Consider the following 13,027-nt stretch of genomic DNA (forward strand, 5'->3'; position numbering starts at 1 on the left):
TGTTTTCTACCAAGCTAAGTTCCTTTTGTCATTTATGTTCTGTTGTCTTTTCCGTCATCCTGATTTGTTTGTTTTGAGTCAGACTCTGTGGATTTATTGTGTTTTATCGCCGGTGTCATCTTCCCAGCGCAAAGTGCTTGTTTGTTCCCCCCTCCCCTGGTGATTTTTAGCAGTGTTTAAAAATGATAAAACATCTATTACTCTAGTCGCGTGTGTTCTTATCTAAATTGCATGTCTGCCTTGATAATGCAGGTGTAAACAAGGACAGTTTCATATCGGTGCAGCTTGTTGGGGTTTGATGCTCTGAACGAGGGATCTGAGCAGATATCAAGTAAGCAAGGTGATGTGGGTGCTGTGCGTTTACTGCGCCAGGAGCAGCTCTCTCATTTCCGGGAATTGGAGGTTAAATGTGGTTGCCATGGCGGCTAATTGCATGTGAGGGACGGGACAGGCGGCACAACTGTGTGACTGGACAGACTCAGCAGCTTCAAAGCCTGTTTTGCAACTTGTGCGAACATCTGAACACTTCACATGCAGCAGATACAACAGATGCTGTAAGGCTTTGTTCACACTGCGGGGCCAATGTGATTGATTGATTGGACTGTCCAAACCTCAAATCAAAACGAGACCACATCTGATTTGGTGGCTCAGACTGGACATAACATTTGCTCACGTATCCGCGCTGGTTGTCATGGCAGTAAGGAAATTACCACCACTGCAAGAGGGAATGCAAAATTAAAAATAAACATTGTTATTTAGTCTTGTTATTATCTAAAACTGCAATCCAGCTGTTTTAGAAGTAATGGTCAGGTTCATGAAAAACTCATTCTTAGCAGTAGAACCTCTTATTGAAATACCTTACACTTAAACAGTGATTGATATGGGACAAAACTGGAATTATCACCCAAAGCAACTCAAAAAATGTGTTTACAACCGCCTCAAGGTAGCAAAACATAGTTTCACTGTAGATTTTTCTGTTGCTCTATTAGGAACACATGTGACGACTAATTTTACTTATGGTTTAACATTTTCCTCCTACACACACAACTAGTCTAACATTTGAAAAATAGGCAAACCTGAGCATATTTCAGTCTATAAGGGCAAATGTGATCAGAGGAAAATTGTCTGGATATAAAAGCCATTTGAAATTTTTAAAAAAATCTAATATTACAATCACCAAATCCTACTTTAAATGCTGCCGATGCAATTTCCCTGCCCTTATTATGAGTCATGAGTCGTTATTATGAGTCCCCTGGTGTTCTCTGCAAAATGCAGCCACAGGTGATGTGACTGAAGAAAAGCCCTCACCCAACCATAATCCCGTGCCCAGCAATTCAATCGAATATCATGTGGTTTTCTGCTGTTCAGAAGAAAAAAATCAGATTTGAGTAGCCTGTTTGAGCATAAAGTATTTAAGTGAAATGTGAAAATGAAATTCACTTCAAATAAATAAAGAGAATCAGTGAAATGCAGCATCAGCAGGTCTCTCACAGTCGAGATGATGGACGCAAGCCGGCAGGACGAGGTTTTTCTGCAGGGCGGCTGGCGAGTCACCGTCCCTCTTTGCCGCTTTCAAGCTGAAAAACATCAACACACCAGGAACAAACGCAATTATTAAGTCATGCAAAGTCATGGAAAGGTTGCGGGATATTTTATTGTGGTCACGTTCGGCCCGACTGACTGGGAGGAGACTCGCGAGGGCAAAAGTTTCTGGGGACGAGGACGTCTGCGCCGCTGTGCGTGCCGGGCCGCCGCTGCGACCCTGACCCACATAAACAGCACGGTAGATAATGAACCGGTGGATTAAAAAAAAAAAAAAAGTTCCCGCCTTGAACTCACTTTCTCCCTTTCTCCCTCTCCTTTCAGGAAATCAAACCCCAGAGTCACTACAACCATGGCTACAGCGAGAACGTCGGCCGTAAAAGCCACGTGGACGACTACAGCACCTGGGACATCGTCAAAGCCACACAGTGAGCACACGATGCGTTTGTTTATGTGTTTACGTGTTTACCACCGCCCCCGGGTCGCGCTTCTTCCATTACAGGTAGTCGTCACGCTGAACCAGTGATGGATAAAATCAAAAATGCTGAGAAGATTAAAGGGAGCGGAGGGGAGAAACGCGGAAAATGTCTCTGTGACAAGACAAAGAGAGCCCTGTCTGACTTGTTATTAGATTAGACAACAGATTTATGTTGTTTTGATTTGAGGATGGGAATATCAATTTAGGGACCGAGGCTGCCAAGTCATGACGGAGTGAGGGTGTGTTTCTGTTTTGTCTGCGTGTCTGTTTTTGAAGCTGTCTGCTTTTTTTTCGGCGGTGTCTGTGTGCGTGTGTGTGTGTCCATATTTTGCGAGTGTGTCAGGGTTTTATGCGTTTGAACTTGTGGTGATGTGTCTGTTTTCGCTTCGTGCGTGTCCGTTCTTTTCTTGGTGTGCTTCGCGTGTGAGACGTTGACTCAAATCCCCCCTCTGCCCCGTCAGGTACGGGATCTTCGAGCGCTGCAGGGAGCTGGTGGAGGCCGGCTACGATGTCCGGCAGCCAGACAAAGAAAACGTGACGCTCCTCCACTGGGCCGCCATCAACAACAGGATAGACCTGGTCAAGTGAGTCTGTGAAGCCCAGGACAGCATGTGTGAGGAAATGAGTGAGGGGCTCTTGAGCAAGGCCCTGAACACCTGAACTGATATTTTGCAGTTGATTTTTTTTTTTTTTTGAATAATAAATAGAATGATATTACAGTGGTCTCTCGTTAATCGTGGGAGTTACGTTCTAAAAATAACCCGCAATAGGCGAAATCCGCGAAGTAGTCAGCTTTATTTTTTACAATTATTCTAGATGTTTTAAGGCTGTAAAACCCCTCACTACACACTTTATACACTTTTCTCAGACAGGCATTAACATTTTCTCACTTTTCTCTCTTGTTGAAACACTCTCAAAGTTCAAACCTTCGTAGAAAAATAAGTCCAATAAAAAAAAAAAAAAAAAAGCATGCAAAATTGCACAAAAAAAAAATCAGCGAAACTGCGAGGCCGCGAAAGGTGAACCGCGTTATAGCGAGGGACAGCTGTACATAAAATAAGATTCAAGATTCAAGATTTATTCGTCACATGCATGAATGTACAGGTACAGCAGCAGTGAAATGTAAAAATAAAAAATAAAAATAAAAATAATAACAATAATAACGATAATAATAATAAAAAATTAAAAATAAAACAAAAAATAAATAAAATAAAAATAAAGATAAAATAGAAAGAATATATGACATTCCTATATACAATGAACAACCTGTATACAATATACAACAATATACAAAAAGTACAAATAATCGTTTCCAGTTGCGTCCGTCCCATATTGTTTCGGACCTGAATACTGGAACTGTCTTTTTTTTTTTTCACAAGCCAAAGATCCTCCAAACACTCTGACACTAAATTATTATTATTTTTTTTTTACCAGAGAAATAAGGAGAAAAGTGAGTTTGTTTTTAATTTTCAGGACTTGCTCTCTTTCTGTTTGCCACTGTTTGAAACGTCGCTAGGCAAAAAAGCATAGTCCTGTTACCGCTTGTAATGCGTCATCTTCATTTAATAGAGCATCTTTGGTCCATGTTGGCCCGGCAACAGTGAAGCAGTGTCTGATTTTGAATCATTAGATGATTAAACTGAGCCAAATGGACCATGAAACCCCCAATAGGATCGTATGTAAACATCCTGGATGAGTAGGCCACTAAAACACAGAGAGAGAGACCGTATTGTTGGATCAATGCACTTGGTTTTATTTGGTGGTTATGTTTCTCCCTGCAGGTACTACATATCAAAAGGGGCCATAGTGGACCAGCTGGGAGGAGACCTCAACTCCACACCTCTGCACTGGGCCACCAGGTAACACACACACACTCACACACACCAGCACTAACGTGGCACAGCCTCTGCTGATTGGTGGACATGCTCGTTCATTCGTTTAAAATGCTTTACAGTGCTGTGAATGCATTAGTCTTTATGACCATGGCCAACCCCAGCGGGAATTAAACCCTTTACCGTGGCAGTGTGAGTGCTATACTCCCTGGAATTACATCACCTTCTTCGCCGTCTCTAATTTGCGGCCTTTCCCACTCACCACGGCTATTGACTTTGTGTGTTTTTAGTTATTTATGTGTGTTTTTGCTTTAATCGCAATAGAGAGAGGCATTAGGGAAGGGGGAAGGTCCGACGTCAGTTTCAAACGTAGAACGTCACTGTTAGATTTTGTGTGCCTTTTCGGCAACAGAGACCCCTCACTGTTAATTTTTCTCATTTCTTTTGCCGGAGTCTACATGATAAATGTCTGATTACGGTAATCTGTCAGGACACTGTGACTCTTACCCTTAATATCAGTTGCTTCTAGTGATTTGGTGATTTAGCAACTGAAGCTTAGTTGACTTTTTTACAAATTTAGCTTTTTTACTTAGTCGCTAAATGCCTATGATGTAAAATTTAACCGCAAAGAGCCAAGAGATGAAAACTACCAAAATACCATTGAAATCATTATATGGGTAAGTGCTATACCTAAATAGCAGCAGCTCTTATTTTTTGATAAAGGTAAAATGTGACAGAATAGCAATATAAATAAAATATTTTTTCCAGATGCATGAAAACACGTTTGTATTATTTCCATATCATTCGGCCCCAGTTGGATCTAGTAGTTAATTTGACTTTTCTTCACTTTTTGCATCAGTTTATTTCATGCAATTTCCCCGGACACTTTATTCCTCTCTTTGTCTCTCTCGGTCATGATCACTCATGAACAACAGACAGTACAGAGGGAAAGGGGACCCCACCCGACCCCCCCATCTCCTCTCGAGCAGCCAGGAGGGCTTAAATCTCTCTCCTCCTGCATTATTGATGGGTTTGGCAACGGGTATCGACAACCCTCCTCGTGCACAGATACCCAGGCATCTTGTGTCAGCCCTCCCAGAACGCCAGTGACCTTTTAAACCCCCAGCCTCGTCTGCCTGTGTGGCTTCAGCTTCGTGTCGCCGTGTCCCGATAAACGCTTTCAGTCAGAGGCTTTCATGTGGCAGTCGGAAAGATCCGTGTTTTATTATTTTGGGAAACATCTTTGGCGCTAAGCGGTCGTGGCCGTGGTGTTTCTGCACTTCACCTCCCTCAGATCGCCTGTCAATCAATCAGTGTAGGCAGGGCTTGGATTTCCTGTCGATGCAGTTTGAGTTTCTCTTTGCTTTGTCTGTTCAGTCAGGGTGGCTATCGCCGCTCATGCCAACAACCCGGTTCTTCTTCCTCTGTTTATTCCAACCAAAACCAGAAATGTAAGATACCTGTGCAGCAGAAATAGAAGCGATACAAGTTGGAGCACTATCACGTTGCATCAGTTGGTGATGATTATTAGAAAACTATTAGTGTTTTCTTGTGGAATATCATTTTGCATATTATTGCTTGCATGGGCTAATCAAGCTCATTGCTGTGTCTTATTTGTCTTATCGACTTTGTGTGGGACAGTTTGCGTGGACTTGCTTCCCCTTTTTTGCAGCGTCAAATGCCGGTGCAGTTTTCACTTTGGCCAGTGTCGTGTTTGTGCAGGACCTGAAACCTGGTTCAGGTTTTGACCCCACAGCAACAAGTTGATAGGAAAAAAAAATCAGCGTATAAGTAAAATGTTTCACCAGCCAAAATACCAGTGACTGAATATTGACATAAAGCGCTATGTGGATTGTAAATAGTCATTTTACCAGTGTTATTTCAAAACTTAATTGCTCCGTGGGATTTGTTTGCAGACAGGGGTGATCATAAAAACACATGATAAAAACTTAATAAATGCAGTAAAAGACCTAACAAACCACATCTAACACCAGAGAAATCAGTTGAAAAGAGCAGACAGGCAGTCAGTAGCTTGATACTGTGCTGTAAAAAGCTGAGTACAAAATACAAAGTGTGTATGCAAGCATTTGATGCCTCATTGTTTTATGTGCAAATGAAGCAAAGGAACAGGAGCTGGAATGTAAGAGGAAGAAAGTGGCTGGGTGAGAGCGGTTTTGGCCTTCCACTCCTTGTTCATTAGTAGTTTTAGTTCTTGCATTGATCACATTTGCGACCTTACTGGCCATTTTCACCCCAACGTCCCAGCTTGTTTTCATTGATTAAGCTTAAAACGCCAAGCAAGGCTGCACAAACAATTAAAATGGATTCAGCAAAACTCTGAGTAAAAACAAACACGTCAAAGCGTTGACTCAGTGTTTCAGGCTGAACAGCCGAGCCAGATGACGCTTTTCGTATAACTGTGGCTTTTGTTTGTGTTGTTGTTTGTTTATTTGCATCCAGACAAGGCCATCTATCCATGGTGGTGCAGCTCCTGAAGTACGGCGCGGACCCGTCTCTGATCGACGGCGAGGGCTGCAGCTGTGTCCACCTCGCCGCGCAGTTCGGCCACACCTCCATCGTGGCTTACCTCATCGCCAAGGGACAGGTAGGACACCACAGCACGACTGGCTGCTTCTTGATAGATTTTATGCCATCTATTCATTTACAGAAGTAATACTTTTCACTCTTTCTGCTCTTTATTTCTTATTTAACGCCCGTTTATGGCTTACATAGAGGTGCTTTGAATTTCCTTTGTGCATGACATGTAGGTTTAGAGTTAACTTAATTTTAACCTGCCTTTGCTTTCACAGTTCAGAATCAGAAACACTTCATCAATCCCCGAGGGGACATTTGGTGCCGTTTAGTATTTCTTCTCTCATCTGTAAACATGCATACATCCTGTGACTTCGGAAATCTTAAAAATGACGGTTCATTGGGAAATTAATAAGCTGTTAGATTCACACAGCTTATTAATTTCCCAATGAACAACCCTCAACTTGTGTAAACTGTAAAAGTGGCTCATTAAAAGTGGCTCAGCAATGACTGATGAATGAGATTTTATTGAAATATTTGTTGAAATAGATGGGAAACGTTTTTTTTTTATTATTATTATTTATTTTTCATTTGTACAGTTGTATGGTCTTTTCTTTCTTGCTGGTGAAAAATGCACTTGCACCTTATGTCGCACTGCCTCTTGTACACTGCGATGGCTTTATTATTGATGATGTTTTGTTGTTGTTGTTGGTGATGATGTCTATTGATAATGATGTTGACGGTCACCTGACTATTCTGTTTTATCTTTTTTTTTTTACTGTAAAGCACTCTGTGTATTCGTACTGTGAAGAGCACTATATAAATAAAATTTTACTTACTTTACTTATATCTCATCCTGTATACCACACAAATCTGTGTGAAAAGCACCCTGAGAATTTGCATTGTTCTGCTGGTGCTGTCCACCAGGGGACGCCCTGCTGCCTCTCTGTCTGAGCTCCACATTGTATTGAAGACACAGCTGAGGCCTGTCCTCTCCCTCCTCCACTCTGCCACCCCTTCACTATCCACCTTTTTTGTGTTTTTTTTTTTTTTTTTTCCCACTTTGGTGACAGTGATGTTTCATGTTTTTTCTCCCAACAGGACGTGGACATGATGGACCAGAACGGCATGACCCCTCTGATGTGGGCCGCCTACAGGACGCACAGGTGTGTACTTGGTTTTTACACTCAAGCACGTGTGTGTGTGTGTGTGCATGTACACCCACAATTGTAAGTGTATGTATTGAAGTATTTTTCAGTTATGCAAGCTGTGTAATATCAGACAGCACAGGATAGGGAAGCCCTAGATCTGCTTTGTAGTAAAACCAAGATTATCTCATTAAGAAATTAGGGAAGTGCATAGAGAAATAATTTAGCAGTTCCCACTTGCTGCATTTGGAAATTGCACAGAAAAGTGTGTGGAAAATATTGTGCTTTCTTGATATACATACTGCACATTTATTTACAGTGGTTTCAGACCTCTGTCATCTCACACATGCTGATTTTTGTCGCTGTGGTGAAAAATCTTCATCTGTGGAGGGATATGCCCTCGTTAGAAGGGTACGAGACGAAGATCTGTTTCAACTGTACTGAACATCAGCATCTGCGAATCAAATCAGCAAATGCAGGTCTGGAATAAAAAAACGTTGAAAGGAAAACCTTGTTAGGCCCCGTGTTAAAGGCTCCGTACAAGCTGGAGTGTGATTCTGCTGACTGTACCCAACCCCATAATATATTTACACATAAATCAATCGTCATTCATCAATACAGACTGACTGCTAACTCAGGGAAACAAATCTTATTGCCACAGGTCCTTTTGGTGTTGCTGCTCCCATGCAAGGAATTTTCTGTTTACATTTTAAATATTTCACTAGAGGTGCCGCATTACAAACAAAGAGGTTAAGAGTAATAAATAAAAACGAAATCAGTGGTATAAACTCAAAACACAAGAAACAAATGGGACAAAAAGATGAATAAAATTTGTTGCCTGTATAATGTAAATAAAACATTTTCATCAGCTTTCTGCTGTCAAAAAAGAAATTTAGTTGTCCTTCCATGGCTCCCTACGTTACTTTTATCATTTAGGCGGTGCATTTGCCTTGAGTAACTTATAATGAATCCAGGAGTCCAAAAAACTTCAGTTAGATCAAAAATAATGCAAGGAATCAACAGTAAGGTGTGCCAGCTGTGTTTCTTAAATTTCGTTTTTAAATTGGCCTTAAATTTAACTTCACGCAGCACTGAAAAGCTTTGACAGAGTCGTAGGTGTTCAGTAGGCTTCACATACGGTTAGTTATTATAATAAAACAGCATTCTCGAGGGTAATGTATCTTTTTTTTTTTTTTTTTAATTGGAGAGTTACCAAAGCTTGTGTGTTTTGTTTGACTGAAAGGTTTTCTCCAAAGTCGTGCAAATATATAAGAATAAAAAAAACAGACGAAAACCAAAACTCACTAATGAGCTCCCTGGTTACCACGAGAGTTGGCATGGCAGCCCAGTAATGGATGATTGGGAAGCGTTTCCCATCAGTCACGTTTCAGTCTTTCCTGCTTTCCCCAAGAGTTTCAGCTGTGTCTGTGTCCTGATTCAGAGTGTTCATCTCGTTTATTTCACTGTGTCTTGTCTTTAATCCAAATACAGACTGTGTGCTTTGTTTTCTGTGAGGCGCTGTGTGACAAACCCGATGGTCCGACATGCTTTCCAGTCAAATCAAACCTGACTTAACTTGTGTCTCTTTGTTGACAGTGTGGATCCCACCCGGCTGCTACTGACCTTCAACGTGTCCGTCAACCTGGGGGACAAATACCACAAGAACACGGCGCTGCACTGGGCCGTGCTGGCCGGCAACACCACCGTCATCAGCCTGCTGCTGGACGCCAACGCCAACGTCGACGCACAGAACATCAAGGTAACCCGCTCTTCACAGCACGATCCACTGTTTTTGTGTGTGATCATCCTCAGTCTGTCTCCATTTGAGCTACAACTTGACAGCTTTACCATCATGTTGTGATATTACAAGGCTTGTTTCATTCTTTTTTATAATATTATTATTATTATTATTATTATTTTGCCCATAAATGTCAGCATAACCTTAACCTCGCCATGCAGTCCAGTAATTTTAGGCCAAAACTGGGGTCAACCTAGGACAAATTGCAAGAGAAGCAAACTCAACTGATTTTGTATCCTCAGTTTGTCCTGAGTGAGGGCGAAAAAAGTCCCAAGAAATCTCATGGGTGGAAAGTTTTGAAAATCACCTATTTAGGACCACATATTACCAAAAAACACTGTTTTTAACACACAGGGGAAAGAGGTTCAAAATTTTACTTTCAGATATCACTATAAAAATTCACAAGATGATTACACACACAAAGACAAGAAAAAAAGTCAATTACCAGTTCTTTGAATTCTTCTGTCATATCACACATTATCTGATTTGATATGCGCTAATAAGGAATATAAGGAATAAATGATAAAAGAGACATTTAAACAGTGGATTAAAAGGTTCCTATATAACAGTGAATTAAAAGGTTACTATATATATAGTAACCTTATAATTCACTGTTTAAATATCTATAAAATGACTGGACTAATATGCCACTTGTAACACTTGTAGCACTTGAACATCAATAAAGCATTTGTATGTTAAAGGAATATTCCAAAGTTTTGGGCATAATACCCTTTTTCTGACTTATCCAGATTGAGATGTTATGATACCATTGTCACCTCAACATGACACAAATACACATAATACAACAAATGCACATGATACATTGCATAAATAACACAGCTGCGGAGTTGCTTTAAGGTTTATTTTTGTCACTTTGACGGAGCCAGGCTAACGACTCCCATAGACTTTGAGTCTTTATGCTAAGCTAACACCCGCTGGACTGAACCACTGGACATACAGAGGCAAAAATGGTATTGAACATCCTGTCTCAGTCTGTGTAAGTCAGAAAAGGAGTATTTTGTCCAAAACTCTGCAGTATTCCTTTAATGTTGTGACTTAAGTATAAATGCTGCAAATGAACTATTCCATCAGCAAGAAGGTCTTTACGAGCCTCCACACTGCATCTCACATTGTGTGGCCTTGTCAGATTTTGTGGGAAATCAGCTGGATTGCTTAACGGCACCAGTAGGCATTCCTTTATATCGCAAAAAAAAAAAAATGAAATGGGTGCTGTTCCTCCAGTGCAAGTGTAGTTTTTTTGCAGCGGCAGATGGAGCGCGGAGTGATCTTTTGTTTCTGTTTTAGGGCGAGACGCCGCTAGACCTCGCCAAGCAGAGGAAGAACGTCTGGATGATCAATCACTTACAGGAAGCACGCCAGGCCAAAGGCTACGACAGCCCGTCCTACCTGAAGAGACTGAAGATGGACAAGGTGCGCACATACACACACACACACACACACACACACACACACACAGACTCATACACATTAGACATAAACAGTGAGGCACTCGAGGCACTTAGCTGCGAAGTTTAGGCAGTATCAATAAACAAATCTCCTACTATCTAACAATTTCGTTCTGCTGTGAGTATTAGAGCAAACAAGAAAAGCCATTAAGCAAGGTGCATTATGGTCGTTTTACAGTTAGACCAAGACAAAAAGCCTGACCCCTCAGTAGGATCAAATCTGAGTGTTTTAGTCAAATTTTAAAATCACAAACGAGGTGATGAAGCTGTTCTGCAGCGTCCAGCCTGGCAGCTTTGCTTTAAATACTCTCACAAATTGTTACTTCCATGGTTCTCCGGCTCCTCGCGCTGAAACAGACACACACAGTACGAGCGGCCTGTCCGTTCCAAACTGCTGCCTTCACACTGACGTGACAGTGATGTGGTGTGTTTAAGACGGTGATTACCTCGTGTCTGAAGCTGTCAGTTTGTCTCCTTTTAGCACGTTTCAAAGCCCTAATCAGTGAGACCCTGAGAGGAAATGGAGGCCTGTTAAACTGACGGCTTAAGCTCTACGAGGCAGACAAGAGAACAAGCAGCTGACATTTTACTTTTTATTGTCCGGTCCAGCCACAGTGCTCGGTAATTCACACATTCCCCGACTCTGAATCTCCTCTATCCTGTCACTGAACTCATGACAGATGAGAGTATATATATGTAAAAGCAGACCTGAGTGCGTGCCACGGCCCAGAGTCGATTAGAGTCCAGGTCCTTTGCTGCATGTCATCCCTTTTCTCTTTGCCCTGTTTCTCCTGTCTCTCCCAACTGGACCTGGAAAATAAAGCAGAAATACTAAAAAATGACAAATTACAGTAGTTGGTAATCATTGTTAGCATTTCAGGAAAAATAGTGACATAATTCGGCTGTGTCTGCAGTACGCTCTGTAGAAAAAAAAAATCTTGACAAGTCATTTAGGCTCATATTCAGTGGTAAAATGTTTTTCTTCAAACAAGGTGAAAAAAATTGCCAGTCAGATGAGATAATCCCACTTGTTTCCAATGGTAACCAACTTGTATCCATAATTTTCTCAAATCAAGTCTCATTTTCTTGATCCCAGTGAGCTGACCTGCTTTATTCTGTCTTGTTTCAACATATTTATATTCACTCTTGTTCCATAAAATCCTGAAACAAGTGAAACTGCATTGGAAGAACGCAGGATTATCTCACCCCAATTGGTGAACTATTTCTTGTTTTAAGAAAAGATTTTAACGCTGAGCATGAGACTAAACAACTTGTTAAGCTGCACTTTTTTTTTTCTAGTACACCTGTTGTCGCTCTTAAGTGTTGAGAACAAAACCCATGAAAGATGAAGAGAAAGGATAGAGCGTTATGACACTTTTCACTTCTTTATGGTCATAGCTTTTCCTCCCTCATCATTTTTTTTGCATATGTTGTAATCCGCTGAAAGGGCAAGATTAAAACCGTATAAGGACAACACAGTCTGTGTTAAATGAGTTATCAATCACAGAAAAGTATATTTTCTTAATACTAAATTGACTTTTAAATAGTTCAGACCTTCAGGCACTCATATTGATGTCCTCTGTGGTGCTCCAGGTAGGCTAATACAAAAATTCACTGGAAAAACAGTAGTGCTGTAACTCAAATTTTGACGGCTAATTTATCACCTCTGAAAGATTTTTAAGAAAAGGATAGCCCCCAAATCCTGGTTTCTCTCCTGATGCCGGACTAATAAAACATCCACAGCCTGATCATAGCAGCATTAGCATTAGTAATTTCCTGTCTTGGTACAAAGATGTTGGAATATAAAATGATTATTGTATGTTTGTGTCTAACAGTGTGTTGCTGCTGCAGAAGAGCCTAGATCGAACCTAGGGCCTTTTTGTATTCATGCTGATCCTGTTGTATTACATAGCAAAGAGCATGAACCTGACATTATTGTTATTATTATTAGTATTGTTATTATTGCCACCATTACTGTTATTATCATGTTGTCTTAACTCTTAACTCTGATATTGTCTTTCCTTTCATCTGCTGGGATTTTGTTAGTTCATCAAGGTACAGTTTATAGTTAAACAGTTATTTCACATAGAGATCCCTTTTGAAACAGATGTCCGTTCCCAAGGTAGCGGTAAAGGCAGATTATATAGCCTAGATTATAGATTATAGACCTAATTTGGAGCCTGCTGACCCCCTTTGTTTTGGTCCACCATGACATTAGACCAGCACATGCT

The 13,027-nt window shown here is 40.9% G+C and overlaps 1 protein-coding gene across 1 annotated transcript in view; it reads left to right on the forward strand.

Moving 5' to 3' along the window:
* Window positions 1-13,027, forward strand: part of zdhhc17 (zDHHC palmitoyltransferase 17) — a 49,153-nt gene that overhangs the window by 12,126 nt on the left and 24,000 nt on the right. Inside the window, exons 2-8 of the mRNA XM_030045468.1 lie at window positions 1,867-1,970; window positions 2,482-2,604; window positions 3,802-3,879; window positions 6,313-6,457; window positions 7,486-7,550; window positions 9,129-9,291; window positions 10,636-10,761. Of these exons, the coding sequence (XP_029901328.1) occupies window positions 1,867-1,970; window positions 2,482-2,604; window positions 3,802-3,879; window positions 6,313-6,457; window positions 7,486-7,550; window positions 9,129-9,291; window positions 10,636-10,761 (804 nt within the window). The remainder of the gene's footprint in view (window positions 1-1,866; window positions 1,971-2,481; window positions 2,605-3,801; window positions 3,880-6,312; window positions 6,458-7,485; window positions 7,551-9,128; window positions 9,292-10,635; window positions 10,762-13,027) is intronic.

This window comes from Myripristis murdjan, chromosome 23, assembly GCF_902150065.1.
Source record: "Myripristis murdjan chromosome 23, fMyrMur1.1, whole genome shotgun sequence".
Lineage (NCBI taxonomy): Eukaryota > Metazoa > Chordata > Actinopteri > Holocentriformes > Holocentridae > Myripristis > Myripristis murdjan.